At 40.4% G+C, this 24,864-nt stretch overlaps 2 protein-coding genes across 2 annotated transcripts; one reads left to right on the top strand and one right to left on the bottom strand.

Moving 5' to 3' along the window:
* The first annotated feature begins 448 nt into the window (after positions 1–448).
* LOC135499632 (acyl-CoA 6-desaturase-like) lies at positions 449–12,439 on the top strand. The gene is made up of 10 exons (XM_064790509.1): positions 449–691; positions 4,557–4,706; positions 4,990–5,136; positions 5,362–5,523; positions 6,246–6,372; positions 6,683–6,759; positions 7,299–7,396; positions 7,721–7,897; positions 8,614–8,739; positions 9,201–12,439. Exons 1-10 carry the CDS (start codon positions 515–517, stop codon positions 9,259–9,261), a joined length of 1,302 nt encoding a protein of 433 aa, XP_064646579.1. The 5' UTR covers positions 449–514; the 3' UTR covers positions 9,262–12,439.
* A 4,333-nt stretch (positions 12,440–16,772) lies between these two features.
* Positions 16,773–24,801, bottom strand: LOC135499506 (nucleolar protein 58-like). The gene is made up of 13 exons (XM_064790296.1): positions 24,726–24,801; positions 24,084–24,160; positions 23,608–23,660; positions 22,880–23,004; positions 22,413–22,546; positions 22,050–22,114; positions 21,544–21,678; positions 20,819–20,964; positions 20,179–20,305; positions 19,658–19,821; positions 19,249–19,383; positions 17,912–18,125; positions 16,773–17,567 (listed from the first exon to the last, which is right to left on the bottom strand). The coding sequence occupies exons 1-13, from the start codon at positions 24,768–24,770 to the stop codon at positions 17,296–17,298; spliced, it is 1,692 nt and encodes a 563-aa protein (XP_064646366.1). The 5' UTR covers positions 24,771–24,801; the 3' UTR covers positions 16,773–17,295.
* Between the last annotated feature and the right edge of the window lie 63 nt (positions 24,802–24,864).

Raw genomic sequence — 24,864 nt, 5'->3', positions numbered from 1 at the left:
ATAATAAAGTTTAAAAACATTCCAATACCGATTGCCTGAGAAAAAGAGATTTCCGTACACCATATCCATCAAAACGTCACTGGCGCATTGATATGGCCCTGTCAAAGTACAAGTTCTAAACTGACCGGTGAGACCACATTTTCTTAAATAATATTATCAAAAAGCATATTTCTGTGATGGCCTGACTCTGTAGATTAAGAATCAACCACAGATTGAGAATTAATTCCACTTTGGTCCATCCCAGCCATGTACATTGTATTTACCACAACTTGACATTTTGATAAGCTCTATGTGACTCCGGTCGTGGATGAATACATGTCTCTGCCCTTATACACAAAAGCAAACCCTGGATTTATGAATGGTACTCTCGCGTGACGTCACGCTCGTCCGATCCGTGTTTTGCAACGACCCGACTGCGAGGTCTATTTTTAGCTCACTTCAGAAAGGACTTGTCGTCTGCGAAATGTCTTGAAAATTCCGATCTAAAAACTTTCGGATTTCTCGCCGCTAAATCATGGGAAAGGGTTCAAAAAGTAACAGGGTGATACCCTGGGATGAGGTCTCGAAACATGATAAGAGGGACGACAAATGGTTAGTTATAAACGACGAGGTTTTCGATGTGACGGCGTGGTCGAAAAGACATCCAGGCGGTTCACGCATCATTGGACATTTCGCCGGTCAAGACGCGACGGTAAGAAAACTCGTTATTTTATCATTCTGGGTAACTTTTGGTGATATTTTTGGTATGATTTTAAACTTCAGATTCATTTTAAAATGTCTAGCTAGTTAGTTTTAGTTGACACTGATGGGACGCTTCGCAACCGTCGTGTTTATTATGGGTATAAACCCGCGCCCTGTGTGTTGTGGTTATGTGTACACTATGTTTCTCTCCAGACATTAACTCTATAGTTTGGCTGGTTGATAACTAGGCCACTATTTATGTGTTATGAGATGGTGTAGAAGTAGGCGGTGTTCCTTGAAACAGAGTCCTAATGTAGGATTCCATTTTAAAATACCTGCCGATGCCGGCCGGGATAGACCAAAAAACTGCTGGGATTTTCGGAATAGACATCCATATAGATTCAGTGGGATTGGGGAGGGGCAGAAAATTGCATTGGGGTTTGTCAGATTTGCCTCTCGGTATTTGGGATAGGTCTTTTGTAATAAAGCCCTTAAAGTGACCTTGGGAGAGGTACCCTCACCTCCTTTGAAGACGAGGACAAAGGGACACCTTTGAAGACGAGGACAAAGGGACAACCATAAGCACCGTAGGCTATCCGTGAAAAAAAATTATCTGTTCCCTGGGCAGGCCAACACAGCAAGTTGGAAGGCCAATTTGATTCTTGGCAAGCTGGGGACGTGACTTTCAAGGGTGGATCAGCGGAAAATGGCATCATTTATTTTGCAATACCCAGTATTGGCCCTGCTGTCTTCCAAAGGTGAAGAGATATCTCAGTTCTGGACCACGAGTTGGTCACCTCAAGATGTTTTTGACAGCCCCAGTCACAACACCAATGGGCTGATATGTATCGGAAGTGAGCTATTTGTTGATTGGCCAAGTCCCATCACACATATTGGAAATATCATCCGACAACTTGTTGATTTGAACTCCAGTAATTGTGACATATATTGTCAATATTTCTGTGTTCTTATACTTGAGTTGTATTGATTATCACTTGATAAGTAAATTAGAATCTTATGAGGCCCAACAAACTTGTAAGTATTTCTGTAATACCTATAAAAAATGTCAACATCTTTTATTCTGTGCTTAATTGACATCAGGATAATGTAAGAGGTTTTTTCAGTTTTCAGGCATGGTTTCTGATCACTATACGTACATGTCAGTTATGAATTGACAGTAGCCCCACTTTGAGTTGGAAATTCATTGTGCTTGCTGACGTACATTCTCTCAAACAATTGGGTGATATGAATAAAGACTAGCAAATGCTTTTATCTAAAACTCCATGTACATTTACACTAGGCCCTTCTGTACAAAATTGAAGTAAAAACATTTGCTCGATTTTATTCATATCAGCAAACGCCACAGAGAGACAACACTAGACTTGTGGTCAGGGGATACAATTACGCCATGGCTTTGGGATATTTGTACAATTTGTAGCCCCTCACTAAAATTTTAAATTGCTTGTTTTTTATGCATATAAGATCACTTTAGGATTGATCGGATTTATAAAATTAATCCAGTCCAGTTTTACAACGAGACTTTGCTGGTATCAGTACACACACAAATGTTACTTATTGATCTCATGAGATGTTCAATCAAAACATTCACCAACAAATTTAAAATACAATGTCATAGTATCAAATCGTTAAAAATAAGCCCTATTACCTATTCTTGCTATACATTGCATCTGGTGCCAGATACGACAGCTTGTGATATTCCGCATTGACCGATGTGTTCAGATAGGTGCCATGCATCATCCTCGGCTAAACTATATCTGGCATCCCTTTTAAATAATGTACCATGAGTAATGCTGCTATCCTGGCAATGGTGTGGCCTTAACTAGTTACACCAGTCACTTTGAAAATATTTTGTCTTGAAATAATGTTAAATGAACTTGTCACCGAAAATGTCGAAAGGTTATATACGTAATATCATTGTCCGCAGATATAGGGTTAAACATTGCATCTATATCAGGGAGATTTATGGTTATTGAATGATTTAATTCAGGCAAATGAAGAAACCTTGTATCTTTATGACTTATGACAGGTTATATACATATATATTATATATATATATGTTTATTTCGTACATATTTTACAGTGCCATGGTGTGCAAAGTGCTGGGTGCAGTGGTTACAAGTGATTACAAGTCTATTTCGATATCAATTACATAATATTACAACGGGTGCCAACATGTGTTACATTACACATAAATATTGGATTATTTCCTCCCTTTCAATGATTGTCAGTATGTCCACTGCATGTCTCCTTAATTTTATTAACTCTCTTGTTTGCACTGCAATCTGTCTTTCTCTTTCTGCGGCATGTAGGAAATTTTTATCACTCATGAAACCAAGTGAATTTCTGTACACCTCAATAGAACCTTCTTTATCGAAGCCGTATTTGTGACTGATGTGCTTCAGACTATTTCCCAAGCCACTGTTGCTGCCCAGTTTAAGTAGGGTAACACTCATTTGGACGTTATATATATAATATTGAGCCTTTACAAGAAGATCTGAAGTGAACGTGTTTCATCCTGAGCTGTTGAGCAATATCAATTTGAACATTAAAAAAAATACCTCAATGTTCATCTGTTCATCAACAAATGCTTTCCTTCCTGGATAAGTTATTTAATATTACACTCATCAGAAGGTCAATTTATAAAACTTATCGTCAAAACAAGTTTAATAGACATATTATGAAACCAGATCTGTTACGAGACGGTGCCAGACATAACAGTGACACAATCCAAGTTCAGTATCTGATTATCCGTGTTAAATATCAAATTATTGGTCAGCAAATGATTATCTTTTCTGACATTGAAAATTGAATTTGTGGGCCACGTGTGGTGGGGAGTGTTTCCATTGTGATTATTACATGACAGAATACACATTGTATTTCAAAGTCCATCTCTTTGGTTACACTGTTCATGTCATGCATGTAGCCCATATTATGTGACCAGCTATGACTATGAGGGGACAGAGGAGTCATGTGCAAAAATAGCAATCTATGATTGATTGAGGAATGTGCTCTTTAGTTTGATAAAAGGGGTACACCGTTCGTAATTACTTGTGGTCCAGTAAAATAGAAATCCACTTTTACACAATGCCATCGTGCAGTTTTTGTGAATACAAAGTTGTTTAAACTTGGTATTCATAGTATTTGTATATCAGTCTACACAACGGCAATGTTGAAATTTATATTAAGTATGTATTTTCGCAATTGGATATTTTGAAATTCAATTTCAAATTCAAAATTTTTAACGAACGGCGTAGGCCTTTAAGTAAAAACATCAATTAAGTCAGGACTTCCCCCTTGGCATACTAAAATCTGGTGTTTTCAACACTGACATCACACAGGGCCTACATGTATATGGACTTTAATACATGTACATTTATAAGTTGTTTGTACAAAAATATTAGCACTTATGTGCTGTTCCCGTGAACAATAACTAGATCGAGTGATTTACGAAACTGTGTAAATAACGCTAGGGACTGTGTGGTTATTGTTATGAGGCAACTATAAAAACGGGGGGGGGGTCACTTTCAATGACGTGTGGTGCATCCTTGTACCTGTACCAGAAATAATAGTGTGACAGGGAGTATCTTTTGGGACTTCAAACTTGGGGGAGGTACATTGACACCAGTATGGGGTATATAGGGGACCATAATCTCAAATCAAATGCATGTTTATATATAAAAATAGCTGGACACTGAAAAAGGAGGGTGTAGCAACTGTGTTCTATTGAAAGATTGGCTTTAAAGGAGACTTTGCTAAAAAAAAGTTATGAAAATCATACATACATGTAAGCACAACAACAGACTCCTCTTTTTGGCGCTTCACTCAAAAAGTCTTCTCTAAAATTGTGATTTCAGGAGCCTTTCCATGCCTTCCACAATGATGTTAAGCAAGTCAGTAAATATCTCACTGCCATCAAGGTCGGCGACCTTCCCGTCCAAGAGGCGAAGCAGCGATCAACCATCGATGAAGACTTCGACAAAATGCGTGAAACTGCCAAGAAAATGGTGTGTATTTGAACGTTTCATTGTGTGGTCAATGACCTGTATTAAAGTTGGTATCAACCCCAGCCGTTTTCCTGCACTTCAGACGAGTTCCTAGTGTCGCACATAATCAGCAATTTAATTGCAGTACACTGCAATTTAAAACGCTTGTTTGCGGGGCGCTTTTAGTGATTCATAGATTATGTCCTTTTGAACTTTTTGTTGAAGTAGGTTATTTTGCCTCACAAGTTGTGCTAGATGATTGAAAATGTCACATCATAATATTATCACATGTATATATTTTCAGGGTCTTTTCGAAGCAAGTTATTTTTTCTTCTTCGTGATGCTGGCACATATATTCATAATGGAGGTACTAGCATATCTGACCATGGCGTACTTTGGTACTGGGTGGCTCCCTTATCTAGTCTCTGTGGCGCTTTACAGTACAGTTCAGGTATGTTGTCGTTATATTGGGTGTTAAATAAAACATGGTCAAAATTGAAAGTCTTGATGACCTTAAAAATGAAGTATTGAGTGATTTTACAACCATAATCTACAAGCTTGAAGAACTTGTTTGATTCAGATCCGGGATACTGTCAGCTTCATTCTATCTCATTCAAATATTGAAAGCGTTTTTTTAATGCTTTTAGATTAAAATCAAAATTGTTTGTATTTCTAGGCTCAAGCTGGTTGGCTGCAGCACGATTTTGGCCATCTTTCCGTCTTCAAGGATTCAAAACTGGATCATTTCGTACATCAGTTGACGATGAGTTTTTCGAAAGGTGCTTCGGCCAAATGGTGGAATCACATGCATTTCCAGCATCATGCTAAACCTAATGTGGTGAGTAAAAATTTCATCCAACAATTATAGTTTTAGTAATGATGATTGGCCTTGTTTAAATGCCTACGCCGTTCGTTAAAAAAATTGAATTCGTATTTGAATTTATAGATGTCCAATTGCGAAAATACATACTGAATATAAATTTCAACATTGCCGTTGTGTAGACTGATATACAAATACTATGAATACCAAGTTTAAACAAATTTCAACATTGCCGTTGTGTAGACTGATATACAAATACTATGAATACCAAGTTTAAACAAATTTCAACATTGCCGTTGTGTAGACTGATATACAAATACTATGAATACCAAGTTTAAACAAATTTCAACATTGCCGTTGTGTAGACTGATATACAAATACTATGAATGCAAGTTTAAACAAATTTGTGTTCACAATAACTGCACTACGGCATTGTGTATCCGTGGATTTCTACTTAACTGGACCACCTACGAACGGCGTACCCCTTTAAAGAGGTGAGGCAAGTGAGTCACAGTTGCTGGTGGCGCCACCTGGCTTTCGATGGACATTTTCCCGAAGATGTCCCTTTAGGGCTCTATAAATAGGGAGAAGGATCCTAAAATAGCTAAAGGAAGGCATGAGCTAGGGGGTCTGGTCTTCAGGCAACCTTATCGTGGAAACTTGGTCTGGTTTTAAACTTCTCCACTCGGGGTGTTTTGTAAACTTTAACAGATTTAAAACGTGGCTTCCATCTTTTCTAGATCGGCCTCGACCCTGATGTAAGAGTAGAGCAGCTCTTTGTCATAGGTGATGTGATGCCAATCAAAGTTGCTAAAGAATCGAAGAAGTCAATGCCATATAACTTTCAGCACAGATACTTTTTCTTTCGTAAGTGACCATTTCACAAAAAAATGGTTTTGCTTCAAGAATTTTGTATTGTATTACAGTGCATCATTACACTGCATCAGATCATCATTTTCAAAAAGGGAGATTAGCCAGTGACAGAGTGCACAGTTAGAGCACTATAGCTTGGTATAGATAAATATTTTGCTTTTTTTCATGGCAATTTGTGTAACAGACTAGCTGGCTTAATTACATCGACTCAGCATATCTGTTTTCTGCGTCGTGCAATAGTGCTGAACTTTGTAAAGATTTTTTATGCCATCGTCTTTCAAGTTTTGTCTTCCAATATTTTCAGTTGGTCCTCCACTGCTGTTTCCCATTTATTTCCAATTCATGACATTCAGACATGTCATCACGAGGAGGTGCTGGGTGGTAAGTTTTACTTGGGCCAACATTGTCTATTGGTGTTATTGGGGCCCACATAGTCTACATGTATATACATACGTGTTTAAAGTGTCATTGGTGCCAACGTAGTCTGTAAGTGTTATCAGGGCTCATATACTCTATAAGTGTTTTTTTGGGGTCAACATACATGTGTAGTCTATATGTTACCCTTGCTACCAAATTAGCTTTTGTGGTGCCTGAGATATTCATATCAAAATATGTTCGGAGCCTGTTTGGAGAGTTTCAACATCTTTATGACATTACATTTGTACATATTTGCCATCAATTGTAGATTGTTGCCATGTACATTTCAAAGGAACATATTTTAAATATTTGCCTTGGAAATGTCCTTTGCTATGTACATGGCAACAATCTACACAACAGCAAAGCTATTAGATTAATAATCTAATAGCTTTGTTCTGAGTGCAAAGCATTTTGGTATAACCTAACCAACTTTTGATGTTGTCATTACAAGTTATGTTTTGTTTTTAATACCTCACATTGATATGGATTTTATTTGTTTTCAGGATGGCTTCTTTATGGCTTTGTTCTTTTTCAAGTTTTTCTACCTTTACTCCCCGCTATTAGGATTTTGGGGCTCCTTGGCTTATTTTTTTATCATCAGGTAAGTCGAACATAATTGGAACTGTCACTGGAGTGTTTCCCTTGCCTTTTTCTGTCGCAAAAACTTCAGAAAAGAAGGAGGCAGCCTCAGGCTCAACCAAATGTCCATTTTGAAAAAGAGGGAGGGTCTTGGGACCAAATGTATGTTTTCTGGCTTTTGCTCTCGACCAAGATGAGGTTGGCGCATGCCTAAAGAGGTATTGCATATGATTTTACGGATAGACGCCCATATTTTGGCAGAGTTCATCAGTGCATGTATCCCTCCCTTTCCTCCCTCATTTATTCACAATTTCATCCAATCCCACTTTGTGTAATCCTTTTTCAGATGTGCTGAGAGCCATTGGTTTACATGGGTAAGCCAGTCCAACCACATTCCAATGAGTATAGAACACGATACGGCCAAGCCGTGGTTGGCGCTACAAACCAGTGCGACATGTGATATTGAGAAGTCATTCTTTAATGATTGGTTTACGGGACACCTGAACTTCCAGATTGAACATCAGTAAGTATGCCTCAAGTGAACTCGTGCTTGGCCATGAACTAGTCAGCGGGTTTTTTTCTTGTTCTGTGGCCTCCAACACAGGTTGCAGTTACTGCAGCCCTACTCCAAGAATCTTGGATTTTATCACAGGCGTGTGTGACAGCGTTTGAAGATACCAGAATCATGACAATCGATCAGTGTCCAGTTGAAGGGGTACACCGTTCGTAATTACTTTTGGTCCTGTTAAATAGAAATCCACTGATATACAATGCTGTAGTGCAGTTATTATGAATACAAATTTGTTTAAACTTGGTATTCATAGTATTTGTATATCAGTCTACACAACGGCAATGTTGAAATTTGTTTAAACATTGTATTCATAGTATTTGTATATCAGTCTACACAACGGCAATGTTGAAATTTGTTTAAATATGGTATTCATAGTATTTGTATATCAGTCTACACACCGCCAATGGTGAAATTTGTATTTAGTATGTATTTCCGCAATTGGAAAAATTCAAAATTCAAAATTTTTATTGAATGGCGTAGGCCTACGTATAACTGGAACAAAGTACACATATCACTCATTTATGTTCAGGATTTGTGGGGCTGATCACTTTACTTTACTGGATACGCTATCCCCTTCTCGGAAAAAGGCGGCGAGTCCACAGGTTCAAATAAATAATCGAAGACGGCTTGATTCCAGCATTCCTGTTAACTTTTGTCATTTGTTTCAGTTGCTTCCCAACGATGCCACGTCATAATTACTATAAGGTGGCGCCACTTGTCAAGTCCCTTTGTGAGAAACACGGCATCAAGTACGAGGTCAAACCGCTGTGGACGGCGTTGAAAGATATTGTCAAGTGAGTGTTAAAGGGGAACTGGCATGGCCTTGCTAGGCTGGTTCCAACCAAAAAGACATACAGCAGAACCACTCTATTAAGGACATCTATTCTATGTTTATTTCTATTTGCTTGAGCCACGAACATATACAGCGAACAAGACCGGCATAGGCATTAAAAAAGAATGAGTGTGGTGTCAATTACATCTATGAACAACAGACACAAAGAGTTTATCACCAATTTGCAATTGGACTTTGCCTTCAAACGTAAAATAAATAGCATTCCAGAACCTCAAATGGTATCTATTGACAAAACATTTGGGGCAGGGTAGTCATCAGAGCATACAAAAATATGGAATGATTCGCATTCCACAGCAAGGAAGAGTTGTTGCATCACATGATAAACATAAGTTACATTTCTCTTATCGTTTGTCTTCTCCCTGCTCATAATTCATATTGAAACTAGTTTACTTCTACTTCCAGGAGTTTGAAGCATTCTGGTGAACTCTGGCAGATGACTTACGACGCCTATCATCTGGATTAAGCATGGCGGTCCGGAAATCAAAATGTTAGACTTCGACAACATTATCTGTAAAAAAATATCTCCACCTGCAAGCGATGCAGCGTTTAACCTTGTATATATAATTTATGTGGTCAGTTTCAATGGTGTTTGGAGTCTCGGTGTTTGAGCAAAAATCTCTCTCGCTCTGTAAATTTCGGTCAGATTCGATTTTTGACTCAGCCACCAGAGGCAAAAAAGTGTGACATCATGATCCATTATTGAATTATAAATGCTAAGGTTTTATGGTGCATGTAGGCATTCTAGTTCGATGAATTCAGTATACAAAAATGACAGCCAAATCAAGAACAAATTGTCGTCAATCCTCATGTGCATGTAATACCTTGTTTTTTTTCGGCCAGGCCTGCTGTGTTACTTTATATAAAGGTCATGCACAAAAACATACCATGCATCGACGCCTTTCACCTATTCATCCATCAGCTGTTGCCCAAATTGTTTACATCCTTACAAAATGTGCTAAAAGTCTGAAAACATAGTGTCTAGAAACCTCACATATGTAAGGTGTTCACAAATTTCATGATATTGTATTGTATACATGTAATTTATTTGAATGACGTATTCCTTCACAAATACATGGAGGACTAATCATCTTTTGAACAAGTGTTATTTTAATTTTAGTGTATATAAATTAGTTTATATTGGAAAAGCCAGAAATGATAAAAGAGCTCTGAATTCGTCTTTGTTATAGAAAACATTAAATGGTGTAAACTACCATGATTTGAGTTATCAGCTTGTAACAATGTAAACCAGATTCATTTCTAACCTTGCTGAGGTAAGGTTTGGGGACTCGGTATATCAAGGTTTATACATAATGGTTTGCTTGGCTCGGCAAGAGTCTCATGGTGCTAATCACAATTGACATCCCTGAAATCTTGTCAGTGGTGCAACACTGACACGCTACCCAGCAAGCTTCGTTAAACATAGAGCAACTCGTCAGACATGCGTACATTGTGCGTAGTTGATGCAGAGAAGAAAGGATGTCAGATGTGACTTGGACTGTAATAGTGTTCATTATAAATGTTTCCATTATAAGCCTAACTGAAGTTAAATCAGGTCATGTGTTTTCAAGTTGCTTCTTAACAATTTTGCTTCGTTTACCAGCTGTTGCACTTGCTTCAATGTCGTTTGAATAAAGGGATGATCGGGACAAAGGCCTGCAGGTGGTGACCATGGGTTAGTAGTTGGTCACTAACATTGGCTTTTTTTCCGTCCCCAGGCCGGTGTGTTACCAGGAAACTACAATGCTCAAATGTATGCAAGTATTCCGTGATCACATATTTGTGGAGACACAAGGAACTTTTGCTGCAGTCATGTCGTATATTTATCATTTATTCATCTGGGAAAATTTCATGACTATGTCTTCAGCATCCTGACGTAACCAGTGATTTTAAATACACTCCCCCTCTTGTTATTTCAAATGTCTACGAGGTAGGAGTACAGCAAAAACCTGACCTCAGGATGTGTCTCGAAAAGAATGGTTTCAAAAGCCACACAGAAAAAATTCTGTATGTAACGTCAAAAACTGGTGTGGCATAACCAACAGTCATGACCTGAAAGGCCTTTGTCACATATGCTCGTTTCATGTGAGCCAAATTTGTCACACATGGCAAAATGTGGTGATGCGAAAAAGGACGCGGCTTTCACCAATTGGTCGATACTGACCATCAGTCAAGTACATGTAGGTCTGAGTCATAAGATCATGGTTAGTCGTTTATATTTCAATACTCAAGGTCGTAACATATTAAGTTTTCATCAGCAAGTATGCTTGACTTGTGTTGCACTATTTGCCAGGCACCATAAATTGATATTTGGGGAATTTTATACATGTAGAAGCATTGATGCCATGCAAGCATAATTATACTGTGTCAACATAGAATACTAGCAAAGTGGAGAATGCTTCATGCCTAATTTGTCAATTTGGTATTTGTCTATGAACGGCCAATAACTTGGCAGAGTCACTTCCTCGTCCAATGTATTTCATTTAAAGGGGTACACCGTTCGTAATTACTTGTGGTCCAGTTCAATAGAAATCCACGAATACACAATGCCGTAGTGCAGTTATTGTGAGTACAAATTTGTTTAAACTTGGTATTCATAGTATTTGTATATCAGTCTACACAACGGCAATGTTGAAATTAGTTTAAACTTGGTATTCACAGTATTTGTATATCAGCCTACACAACGGCAATGTTGAAATTTATATTTAGTCCGTATTTCCGCAATTGGACATTTTTAAATTCAATTACAAGTTCAAAATTTTTAACGAACAGCGTAGGCCTTTAAATTTGGGTATATTATGCGGAGTGTGCATGTAACTTTTACAAAGCCTACGCACAACTACTCTGCACGTAGGTTGTACAAATTCTTTACGCTACAAGTATTTTCAAGTGATTCTTTATTAATACATATGTAACTCCACATCACATTTTGTACTCAATTGCACTCTTTTTGGTTTTGTGTTCGAAAATCTGTCGGGGGTTTACACGGTTGTTGTCACTTTGCTTAAAATAAGTTACACATGCGGTGTATTTGATTGAACTTTTATATGCAGTTTTAAGATATCGAGGATTGGAAATATTTTGAGGAGCGCAGTCTTTTACATGTACTGTCTACTTAAACTTTACACATGAAAATATGCCATGTCAAATTGTGATGGGGGAGGGGGGTCAAATGATGCTTAATAGCTACACTATGATGTCCCGTAGATCAACTGGTACAGGCCCTACATGTATATTTTTATTGGCATTTGTTGTAGAAATTCATTGGAGTAGTCTTACACAACCATACTTTCTACAGCAAATATCGCAATGTACAGTATAATGAACAGTGACTATCCAACATGTAAGCTAATAATGGCAGAGAGAACAACAACAAAAATGCTTGAATATTATGTATATATTTTTAGTGTTAACTTTTCATGTTATAAGAGTAAAAATATTTTTTGGAAAGTCCCATTTTCTCTGTAGTTTCACCAATTTAAGATTGACTGATATGAATAAAGCCTAGCAAAAGCTTTTACTTCAATTTTGTACAGAAAGGCCTAGTGTAAATGTACATGGAGTTTTAAATAAAACTATTTGCTAGTTGTTTCATTTTCTCCTCTATAAAATACATAATATGATAGAAATAAATCACAGTGGCATTACAACTATTGTTTCTCTGTACTTTCTGCTTGGGATGATTATGTTCGGCAAAAAGGACAGCTCTGCCAAGGCAGTAGAGCAAACAAATCGATGTTGGTAACGTGAGGACAAAGTCACTACCACCAGGGTCATGTGGTACTTTGGCTACTTGAGTTGCTGGATAGGATCCTTGGGCCGTAAAACAGTGAGAAAGCTGCTCTACCAGAGGCTGAGGGGTCCCAATGCTGTCCCTGGTTCATGCGGGTCTTCGGGTACATGAGCTACTCCAAGTAAGCTACTTGAGTTGCCAAGTAGGGTACATTTTGGCCTGCTCAAGAGAAGGGAATCTCTGTACCAAAGATTAAAGGGTCCAGATGCTTTGTCAATGTCCCCCGTCTTTCACAACCTGTGGCTAGTGTAGCAGGAAGAATTGTCCCTTGTCCCTTGTCTTTCACAACTTGTGGCTAGCGCAGCAGGAGGAATAGTCCCCTGTCTTTTACAACCTGTGGCTGGTGTGGCAGGAGGAACAGTCCCCTGTTTTTCACAACTTGTGGCTTCGTAGCAGGACGCATGGCCTCCTGTCTTTAACAACCAGTGGCTGGTGCAGATCGAGAGATAGCCCCCTGTCTTTCACAGCTTGTGGCTGTATATATTTCCCTGTCTTTCACAACCTATGGCTAGTGTAGCAGGAGGAAAAGTCCCCCGTTTTTCACAACCTGTGGCTGGTGTAGATCGAGAAATAGTTCCCTGCCTTTCACAGCTTGCAGCTGGTGTCGTAGGAGATACATTTCCCTGTCTTTCACAACCTATGGCTAGTGTAGTAGGAGGAACAGTCCCCCATTTTTTCACAACCTGAGGCTGGTGTAGATCGAGAAATAGTCCCCTGTCTTTCACAGCTTGCAGCTGGTTATACAGGAAATATATTTCCCTGTCTTTCACAACCTATGGCTAGTTTAGCAGGAGGAATAGTCACCTGCGGCTGGTGTAGCAGGAGGAATAGTCTCCTGTCTTCCACAACTTTTTTTACCCAGGGAGTCGTTAGCTCGGAAAGTGCACACTGGGGACAGGAAGTTTGGGATGTACCACTTGCCACACAACGAGGTCTTTCACAACCGGTGATATTGTTCCCTTTCACAAGTTGGTCCCCTGTCTTTCACAACCTGTACTTGGTACAGGAGGAGAGGTGCAGTCGATTGATCGCCTATCTTTTCACAACTTGAGGCTTGATCGAGTAGCAGGAGTAGTAGTCCCTGATCTTCATGAACTGTAACATGAAGAATAGCCCCCTGTCTTTCGCAACCTATTGCTTGTGTGGCAGAAGGAATAGTCCCCTGTCTTTCACAACCAGTGGCTTATGTAGCAGGAGAAATAGTCCCCTACCTTTTACAATTTGTGGCAGGGTATTGCACATGATAAAGCAGAGAAGGTATTTCACAACCGGTGATTGTACCGTCTTTAACAAGTTGTTCCCTTGTCTTTTAAAACCTGTAGGAGGTAGAGAAGCTAAGAATAGTCGAGCGCCTGTCTTTTCACAACCTGTGACTGGTGTAGCTCGACGAATAGTCCATATCTTGCACAACCTGAGGCTAGTGTAGATGGTTGATTGTCCCCTGTTTTTCTAAGCATGAGGCACGTGTTGTAGAACTATTCCCCAGGCTTTCACAACCAGTGATTGGGTTTGCAGAAGGAATAGTCCCTGACGCCCACAACTTGCAGATGGTGAAGCAGAACGAATTTTCACCTATCTTTCCAAATCAGCAGCTTGTGTAGCAGGAGGAATAGTCCCTAGTCTTCAACAACCTGTGGCTGGGTGTTGCAGGAATAATAGTTCCCTAACCTCATTACCAGTGGCTTCTCTAACAGAATAAGAATAAGAATATCTTCTCCTCCTTCACAACTTGTGGTTTGTGCAGCTTGATGAACAGTGCCCTGTCTATCACAACCTGCGACTGTTGTAGCGGAAAAAAATATTCCCCTGTCCTTCACAGCTTGCGGCTGGTGTTGCAGTAGAAATATTCCCCTGTTTTCACAACCATGGCTTGTATAACAGGAGGAATAGTCCCCCGTCTTTTCCAACCTGCCGATTTGATGTTGCAGGAGGGATAGCCCCTGATCGTCAGAACTTGTAGATTGTGCAGCAGAAGGAATATTCACCTGTCTTTCACACCCTGTTCGTGGTAAAGCAGGAGGTAAAGCAGGGGGAGGTCTGTCATAAACGGTGAGATTGTTCCCAGTGTTTCACACGTTGATTCCCTGTCTTTCACAATCTGTGGCTGGTAGAGGATAGGTATAGTAGACCATCGGTCTTTCTGCGGTCTGTGACTGGTGAAGCTCGAGAAACAGTTCCCTGTCGTTCACAACCTAGCTATGACTGGTGTAGCAGTAGAAACAGTCACCCGTCTTTCACAACCTGCGGCTTGTGCAGCAGAAGGATAGCCCCTCTCGTTCACAACCTGTGACTGGGTGTCGCAGGTGATCAAGCAGAAGAGGTCTTTCACAAGTTGTTCCCTTGTCTTTTATAAGCTGTAGCTGGTTCAGGGGCTAGGTATAGTCGAGCGCCTATCTTTTCACAACTTTCGGCTTGTGTAGCTCGATGAATAATAGTCTCCTGTCTTTTACAACCTGTGGCTGATGTCAAATCGAGGAATAGCCGACTGTCTTTCCCGGCGCTTGGCTTGTGTAGTAGTAGGAACTTTCACTACCTGCGTCTCGATCAGTGCTGCAGAAGGAATAGCCCCATGCCTTCAAAACTGGTAGCTGGTGTAGCAGAAGGAATAGTCCCCAGTCTTTTTATAACTTGTGGCTGTTGAGCTCGAGGAATAGTCCCCTAGCTTTCACAACCTGCGACTGGTGTAGCAGTAGCCCGCCGGTGGTGATTGACGAGGCGCAACAGAGTATGGGGCGCCGTACTCTCGGCTTCTCGCCGAATCCGCCACGGCTTTCTTAACCGAGCTTCACCTTCGCCGCCGACCCGTCTCGCGCGAGAACGGGCCTTGCCACCTCACCTGAATCTCGGGCGGGTAGCCCGGCGGCGGTGATTGACGAGTCAGAAAGTTAGTGGTGGATCTCCTCAGCGAGGCAGTGACCTCAGCAGAGTCAGAAAGACAGTGGTGGATCCCCTCAGCGAGGCAGTCACCTCAACAGAGTCAGAACGATAGCGGTGAATCCCCTCAGCGAGGCAGTCACATCTGCAGGTCAGAAAGACAGTGGTGGATCCCCTCAGCGAGGCAGTCACCTCAACAGAGTCAGAACGATAGCGGTGGATCCCCTCAGCGAGGCAGTCACATCTGCAGGTCAGAAAGACAGTGGTGGATCCCCTCAGCGAGGCAGTCACCTCAACAGAGTCAGAACGATAGCGGTGAATCCCCTCAGCGAGGCAGTGACCTCAGCAGAGTCAGAAAGACAGTGGTGGATCCCCTCAGCGAGGCAGTCACCTCAACAGAGTCAGAACGATAGCGGTGGGTCCCCTCAGCGAGGCAGTCACCTCAGCAGAGTCAGAAAGACAGTGGTGGATCCCCTCAGCGAGGCAGTCACCTCAACAGAGTCAGAACGATAGCGGTGGATCCCCTCAGCGAGGCAGTCACATCTGCAGAGTCAGAAAGACAGTGGTGGATCCCCTCAGCGAGGCAGTCACCTCAGCAGAGTCAGAAAGACAGTGGTGGATCCCCTCAGCGAGGCAGTGACCTCAGCAGTCAGAAAGACAGTGGTGGATCCCCTCAGCGAGGGGTCACCTCAACAGAGTCAGAAAGATAGCGGTGGATCCTCTCAGCGAGGCAGTCACCTCAGCAGAGTCAGAAAGATAGCGGTGGATCCCCTCAGCGAGGCAGTCACCTCAGCAGGGTCAGAAAGATAGCGGTGGATCCCCTCAGCGAGGCAGTCACCTCAGCAGGGTCAGAAATGCAAGCGAAGGAAGACTTTGCATCTAACGCCGATGTGCAAGCATGCCTTGTCGTACAGCTGCAGGTAGCAACAACCAACTTTAATTTTCATATATAAAATCAATTTATTACTTGAACACTACAGAGTGTACATTTTAGACCCATGAAAGCTCATGACACTTCAGTTTGGAAATATTATTCGTTTCCATTTATAGTAGTCGCATCGAATAGTACATGTATGTAATTTTATATCCTTTTTCTTAAAATCTCTCATCCTTTAGCTCAACATTTAAGAACACTGGTCTCTATTCCAAACTCAACAGATGCACAGACTTCCAAGGAAAAAAAATTGAGAAAGAACAACGCGAGATTAATTACACCAAGAAAATTCTCTGAAATAATTTTCAATCGACTTCAGTTTCTTTTCTTACCACTTATATTCGCATATTGATTGTACCATGAACCTGCCCTCCCAACATTTTTGACATGATTTTCTAAAAGTTCTCTCAAACCCTTGATCAACCAACATGATTTCATTCTATTACCGGAATGATTTAACTGAATATTACATGTAAAATACGTAAGAAAATTACGTGACAGTCTTGGAATTAAACTGAAACTAAACCCAGACTCATGAGACACAACAGTGTATCCAATAAAACTTTAGGATATTCGTTTCGAGTCCAAAGATTTTTTAAAGTTCTGAATACCAGTCATTGACCATTCACTAGAAATTCTGGAGACAATGTCCTTAACAAAAAATAATGTGAAATGCACAACTGGTATGTGTAAACAAATACTTCCTGAAAGCTCTCGGGGTTGCTTGGCCTGCCACACTTCTGATTTCCAACAACTGAAACAGCCAGCGAATACTCCAGACAGGAAAAAATAATAGATAAAATTCTCCTTCTCGCCACAGCCTGCCGATACCCCAAAACAGGCAAAACTTGCAATTTTTCATAAGTTTATATTTTTGACTTCTTTAAAATCTTCAGACATCATTCATCCTTGGATTTCTTCTTCTTCTTCTTTTTCTTCTTCTCTGTACCATCATCCACTGTATCGTTTAACTGTGACGTCTCCATTGTCGTATCAGCCTCTGCCGCTTCGGACTCCCGCTTTTTCTTCTTCTTCTTCTTCTCGGATCCATTCTCGACCATATCTTCTAACTGTGACGTTTCGATGGTCGTATCTGCCTCCGCAGCCTCAGACTCTCGCTTCTTCTTCTTTTTCTTCTTTTTATCTTTCTCCTCAGAGACGGATTCGTTCGCTATAATGGAATAATAGCTATAACAGTTAATGTTGTGCTGAAAACATTAATTCATCAAACTAGAACAATCAAATCAGCCTCAGTGGTAGTGACGAAGTTTTTTCATCATCTTGATTGATAAGTAAAATGTTATAATGTTTACATCATCGGCTGATTTTCCCTTTGCTAATCTCACTAAGCTCGTTGGAGTTAAGATTTCTGGGAAACTAGCATGAAGGCGGTCGTTTTAAACCCAGGGCGCTCAATGGAACAGTCCACTGCTTTCACCTGGTTCAGCATGGTGGCCCAACAAGCTGCTCACAGCGATGGGTTCAAGTGAGAAATTGATCTGAATCCGGACTTACCATCTTCCAAATCCTTCTTGACCTTCTTCTTTTTCGGCGACTTTACGTCGGAATCTCCATTCGGTATAGGCTCATTGTCCTCCACGAACTTTCTCTTTTTAGGTACGTTCGGGAGTGTCGAATCTGCGGCTGGATTGTACGTTTTGACTTCGCTCTTGGCGGAATATTTATCCCATTGCGCCATTTTCTTTCCACTCCCACTGATTTGTCGCATCTGAAGAGCAAGTTTTAGAATGGTCAGAAAAGCTACATCTAAATTTCACCTGGGAGCCACCCTCAACGATCACTCTAGGGTATGCAGGGCTGCCTACCCTTACTTTTTTTTGACTGGGTCAACTTTAAAATAATGTGTATTTCCCCAAATTTTTGTGTACAATTTTCTGCAATCCCAAATAATATGTGTACGATTGTCAATAAAATGTGTACAAATTTACAAAAGTAAATTCCATAAGCACATGAGCGCGTTTTCGTCGGGCGCCAGAGCTTCTGCCTTCAGCATGTTCAGCCATTTTCAATGAATGAAGAAGTCTCGCTCAATCGCAGTGTAAAATGTATTGTACTAGTGTATTGATAGGATCTATAGCGAGAGCAAGACTATCGTCTGCAACAGTTATAGTTCGTCTGTCTATCCCGAGGTGTCACTACTATGTGCCATCTAAAGTGCGTAAGATAATGTGGATGTCGGGTCTGTTTTCACATATTGTGCGCCCCGGGGGTGGAGCTGTATAGTTTTTCTTCTATCGGGGAATGAATAACGTACAAAACACAGAGAAAACATTCAAGTTAAGACATTTTTTATTCATAGTTTACAATTAATTTCAGCGTATTTTTGAAAGGAAAAATTGTGTACAATGAGAAGCAAAAATCATACAACGTACAAAATGGTTTTTTTGGCGTACAAAATACGGGATTTCCGTACAGGTATGCAGCCCTGGGTATGTGCAAGCCTCTCAGTAGTTTATTTGACCACATGTTTCTGACTGGCTGTCAGCACTTCAGGCCACTACTTTTTACTAATCATCGAGGCTCAAGGCAAAATGACCAAAGAACTGTTTCCCCCCTAAAAAGGGGGAAAATGTCCACCCTAAGACGGGGTAATTTTAAATCTTAAGTAATGGCGTTCCACTTTTTTTTAGCTCAGATGGTGCGAACTGGACTGCTGTAGAACATACTGAAAACTTATGGGCCATTTGCTTCATGATGACTGATAATAATTTTTAGCAAGTTCTCTCTAAATCACAGCAATGCATCACAGGTAATGCATCAATCTGCCCTTCCCTCATAAAGATATCACAACCTCGATTCCAACTTGGCTCACGACTGATTTATCAACTTACCCCTCCCTCCTCGAGATATCGTAACCTTGATTCCAACTTTGCCCTGTGTTCGATACCAAGCTCAGAGTTGACATCCTCTCCTAAGGCATCCACTCGAATGGCTAGTGACGTCTTGGCGGCTAACATACGCGATATCTGGAAGAGAACCAAAGAATCTATCAATGGTCGATAACCAGAAAGATTTCTAGACTATTATCAAATTATTATCAATAATATCGAGACGGTGGAGAACGCAGAATCAGCCTCAGTGGTAGTGACGAAGTTTTTTCATCATCTAAATAAGATATATATAGAAAGATTTTACATCACTGGCTGATACATCCTGCCGACTTAGTAAAGGGAAGATAAAAATTTTCAAAAAATTCAAAAAATTTCTATCACACCCCTTCCTGAAAGGGTGAATACTGACCTTTCCTTTATTCTTTGGTGTTGTCTGCCCCACGAGAGAGGCGTGGTAGATAAGACCATATTTGGGCGTGTCGTGTTTGGTTTTTAAAGCTCGGAATAACGCTTTCTCTGCGCCAAGAATCTGAACAGTTGACGAAGGGTGTTTGGCGAGATTCATCAGGGAACCTGAAGACATAAAAAGATGTATGCAATAATTCCTCATTTTCAATTTTTCATTGAATTTTTAAATAACTAAAATGTAGCGTCAAATGTACCAGCAGCCTCAGAAGAGATAGTGACGATAAAGATTCCTCATCTTGGTCAGAAAATTTAAATCATCATCGACTGCTGACACAAGTCATAAGCTAAATTCGCGCAAGAGTGTTTTGATCCAGATAAAAAATTTTTAAAATGCTTTTAAACCAAAGAACTGAGAATGGCACTCACACAAAATCTTGAGTGATACAGGAGAGGGGTGTCTCTAAATCCCAAGTCTGAATCGCACATACTTTATGGATGGCCCCAAAGGGGATGTTTCCTTACCTGCATGAGCAACTAACCGAGCGCCCACCAATTCACCAACCAGGACTGTCAGATTTGGCGCTACTGCCATCATACGATTCTTCAAATAGTCGTAAAGTTGTGTCCTGTACTCTGTGATTTCTATAACCTAAAAAAATAAACATCACCATTAATTAGAGTACAGTTCTACCACACACCTCCACTCAAAAGGTGAATTTTCACAGACACCTTTTTTTCTGAAAGCAGTGGTGGTTCTAAAAAAAGTCTTTTCGCACATTTCTTGATTCTGTCATCCTCATCGTTTCACTCACTGCATAAGATTGTAAGGGTCGCTCAGGCTTAGAGAACACCTTCCTGGAGGCGAACAGACCACAAAGGATGACCCACAATGTCATTGCGGAGAAATCTTAATACAGCCTCAGTGGTAGTGACGAAAAGTTTTTCATCAGTTATTGAAATATAAGACAAAGTGGTTGTATACATCATTGGCTATATCTGACAATTATTCAATCAATTTACAATCAAGACAAGGAAATAATTTGTGTCAAATTTCGGATAACTTTGTCATCATTGTGATTATATTCAAACTAAATTTCCTCACGGTCCTTTCCCCTATTAAAACGAAGACAACGGAAAATTCAGATGCCGGCTCATTTCTCACCTGGTCACACAGGAAGATCACATTCGTGATATCTTCTTCAGACACTTCGGTTCCCATGGAGATCTCTGCGACCTCCTTCACTTCCTGTTCCAACTCCTCGGGCAGAATCGACGAAAGGTCCATTTTGGCGACATTTGTACGATCACCTTGGTGAAGAAAAGCAAAATAAAGACGTCAATTTTTGACGCGATTATAAACCATATCGATCCTATGATGATATTCATTCGAGTGCTACAATTGATAAGATATATTTTTCACTATGATATGGCAAATATAAGAAGATAAAACCTGAAAACTAAAGTAAAATGGGGCAACTTTGCCCCCAAGTAGGGTGAAATCATCCCATCCGTTGTTACAGAAAGTGATAATACCTTCATTAAATTTTCTGAACTTCAATTCAAAGTATTTATTCTGTTCGCAGCAGCCTCAGAAGAGATAGTGACGATAAAGATTCCTCATCTTTTAACAGAAATATTTAAATCATCATCGACTGCTGCGACATCTTTTTTCATCTTAGGCCACATTTTTTTATTTGTTGGGTTACGAATCCCACTGTGATCATTTTCCGGAAAGTGGAACAAATAAAAGTCCCGATGGCCATTTTTGACACACTTTTTTTCACTCCCCCGACCATAAAATAGAGAGAAATGAAAAAAACAATTTTTCCCCCGACGACCAATTTCAACCAATTTTTAATTTAATCTTCGAGCAATATTTCCACGTACCGATAGCTTTCACGACCCTGGCGTACGCCAAGTTGTCTGTGATAACTTTGCCGAGCTCGGGGAAATGCCATCCGTACCACTCTCTCGCTCTCATGATATAGTTGTTCAGTTCTTTGTCGAGGTCATCCAGGAGAGCTGAAATAGAGTAGACTCTTTGATGAGAAGAGGTTTAAATGCTACAAGAGATTTCATTTTAGGTCATGTGGGCAAGGCAATCTGGCCACATCAAGGACTGCTGCTTTGGAGATGCAAAATCGGAACAATATACAGAAATATCGGAATAATATACACATCAATACAAAACACAATTTGAAAGCTGAATGCAGAAGAGATAGAATAAGCCTCTCATTAGTTTGTTTGACCACACGTTGCCGACAAATGATTGTCAGAACTTCAGGCCACTACTTTTTACTAATCATCAAGGCAAAAGACATCGGTTTATTTGAGCAAACAGGTTATCTAAAGACTGGTAGCAAGCCTCCATCCAGTCTTTCAGTCATACTTACATATGGCTTGGACGATCATTGTGTCAATTTTATCAGGGCTGAACTTCAGCTTGTAACGTGATAGACTGTAATGAAAGAAATATGCATCTAGTTTCAATGTTTTGGCAAAGATGATTGGAAGAAAAGCGCACGAGATTGAGGGTCCTGGGCCAAGTTTCATCCCCCAAAAGACTATTTTCAGAGAGTTTTTTTAGCCCTGTCGATGAATGAACTTGAATTTTGTGAAAAGTCTAAACCATGACAGAAAATTGAAATACAATGTATGATGCCACATTATATTCAGAAATGACTCTTGGCTTTATAAATAATGATAAATAGATTAGGACAGCTTTGACACTGCAGCGGCCAATAATCAGGGCTTACCTGTGAGCTAAACCCAATGCCATGGCTGACATCTCTTTCTCAGGGATTGTTACTAAACTGTCCATCTGCGCACGGATTCCCCTCATTAGTTCATGGACTGCTGAGTTTGACACACATTGCAGTTCCAATTTTTCCTAAAATCATAGGGGAATGGGTTATTTTGATTGCCAAGTCAACCTGGTATAAATGAGAAGCATTTTCATATTTTAATACAGGTAATCGTGGAGCGATAGAAAAGTGTTGCTTGCACTCCCATACAGTTTGAGATAAAACAGATGAAACAGACTTATCCGACGTGTCAAAAAATGCACATTTCTATTACTTCAATGTCATGTTGCTCAGGATTACGTCCCAAGTTGACTACACACAACACAAAGTGCCATTCATGTGGTGTTGATCATCATTGCAACAAGACAGTTATCCGACGCACGCGGGGTCGCCTGTTGCATTGCATTTAGGACCATTACCTTGATAATGTTGCCCAACTTAGCGTCAGCTACTGCTAGCTCTTCATGTGCCTCCTTAGCCACAATCTTCTTGAGCATCTTCTTCAATGCTTTGCCCATCTTTCCCTCTACAGCAGCAGTAGCGGCTGAAAAGTGAACACAGGAATGGAGATGTACCAAAGTGCAACAGTTAACTCAATATTTCCAACAGACATTCATGCAACTGCACGATGACTGGACTTTCTTTTCAGGCATCTCAAAGACAATATTGGGAACATTACCTCCTTCTTTGATGAGGGTTATTTTGAAGATTTCATTGCGTTGACTCGAACATTTGTCTTTTAAATGGCATATAGAACTATTTGCCTATTTGATTTGTGATGTCATTCAGAGCAGATTCAACCATTTCAACGTCAAGAAAACCCAGTGAGTCAGAAACTTTTTGGTAATTTCGACTGCCCTCCGATTTGTTCACGCCATTTAACAGTGTGTATTTGGGATAATTTAGGGGACTGCTGTTGTCCTGCTACATGACAAGCACTCATGACTCGGGCCAAAATCAACTGAGTGCAATTCCAGAAATGCCCAGTCATTGACTATAATGCGTTATCAATTTTATATCACTCCTACTGTCTCTCAGATTTACGTCCCTAGGTGACTTCACACAGAACAAAGTCCAGTTCAGGAGGAAAATTCATCATCACCGAGACAGAAAATCAGAGAATAAAGGCAAAGGGTCTAAAACATACCTGCTAGAGCCTCTGTCGTGTCTTTGAACTTTGAGAATGACTTCAGTTTGACTCTAGAAAAGTAAGAATTGATCATAAACCAACAGATAAAGAGAAGAAAGGACTTGGGTAATTATAGAGAATCTACTGATGACTGCCAGGATCAGTATCGTTACCAACCATATTTGAAAGAGGTCCCTTCAGAAGAACAAGAACAGAGCCGTAATAGAAGATAGTATGGATTAATCTATACTTGATAGAAAAAAATAGAAGTTTCTCAGATTTACGTCCCTAGCTGACTTCATACTGAGCAAGCACAGGTCAGGAGGTTAAGTATTCATCACAGAAACTATTCACTCATCTCTCGATCGATCTTTCAAATTAGTTTCCGGCGAAGCTTTTCAATTTCATCTCGAGACTTTGCGTCTTGAAACAGGCAAACCTTTGAATTGATGAAGGGAAAGAGAAGGAAAGAATGGAAGGAATCCTCTACATACACATTTGCTGCTTTCTCTGGCGTCTCAAAGTCAAGATAGAGATTTTCGGCCTTGCTGAGTTTCTTCTCATCCAGGAGCTAGAAAATAAACAAGTTAAGAACAACTGCATCAATTCGTAGCTGAAATATGGTCAAATAACGTTAGTTGCCATGCCAAGGTCCCATTATTGCACCAGCCCACATTGTTCCATATCAATCAATCATTAGATGGTTTTACCAAGAAAATGTCCAGAGAGTAAACGGAGTCCCGAGACGGCATGACTGGACAGAAAGGCCTACCGCAGTCCAGGCGAGTGTGCTGGCGTATGGAAATCGCACAAATCTCTGGGGGTTTTTTTTGGTGGTGTAGTGTGTGGCCGTGGGGAAGAGCTGGAGATCATGACATCCTTGACCAACTTTTATTGAAGTAGGAACAAATTATTCTAAATTTTTTTACACTTGCATGCATTCTGTGTACAAAATGTACAGAAGCCACATGGTCAACAACATAGATGGCGCTGCAGTTGAGAAATTTTTTCGCGAAGGACAACAGCAAATGACGAAAATCTCCGTAATCTGAGCAGTGATCTTGGAAATGCTTGTATTTTCCATTATCTAGTTTCATCACTTAATCATTTTTCATTGCTTTTATTCGTTTTTATACCTTGAAAACGGCATAACCAGCCGGTGTTTCGAACAGCACCAACATTTTGGAAATCGATTTTTGACCACGAGGTTCCTGCTAGCTACTGCGCAGGCGCACCTATCATCTCGCTCATTCTCGCAGCGCATCGTGAGAATTG

This window comes from Lineus longissimus, chromosome 15 (genome assembly GCF_910592395.1).
Source record: "Lineus longissimus chromosome 15, tnLinLong1.2, whole genome shotgun sequence".
Classification (NCBI taxonomy): Eukaryota; Metazoa; Nemertea; class Pilidiophora; order Heteronemertea; family Lineidae; genus Lineus; species Lineus longissimus.
This window is presented reverse-complemented; position numbering and strand designations above follow the sequence as displayed.

Bases quoted from the DNA above. Each gene is read 5' to 3' on its own strand.
- LOC135499632 (XM_064790509.1), top strand. From the start codon at position 515: ATGGGAAAGGGTTCAAAAAGTAACAGGGTGATACCCTGGGATGAGGTC. The intron at 692-4,556 runs GTAAGAAAACTC...TTGTGATTTCAG, and splicing joins TCGCCGGTCAAGACGCGACG to GAGCCTTTCCATGCCTTCCA. The intron at 6,373-6,682 runs GTAAGTGACCAT...CAATATTTTCAG, and splicing joins GCACAGATACTTTTTCTTTC to TTGGTCCTCCACTGCTGTTT.
- LOC135499506 (XM_064790296.1), bottom strand. From the start codon at position 24,770: ATGTTGGTGCTGTTCGAAACACCGGCTGGTTATGCCGTTTTCAAG. The intron at 20,306-20,818 runs GTGAGAAATGAG...TTATTTTTTTAG, and splicing joins TGATCTTCCTGTGTGACCAG to GTTATAGAAATCACAGAGTA. The intron at 19,822-20,178 runs GTAAGGAAACAT...TTATGTCTTCAG, and splicing joins TCGGTTAGTTGCTCATGCAG to GTTCCCTGATGAATCTCGCC.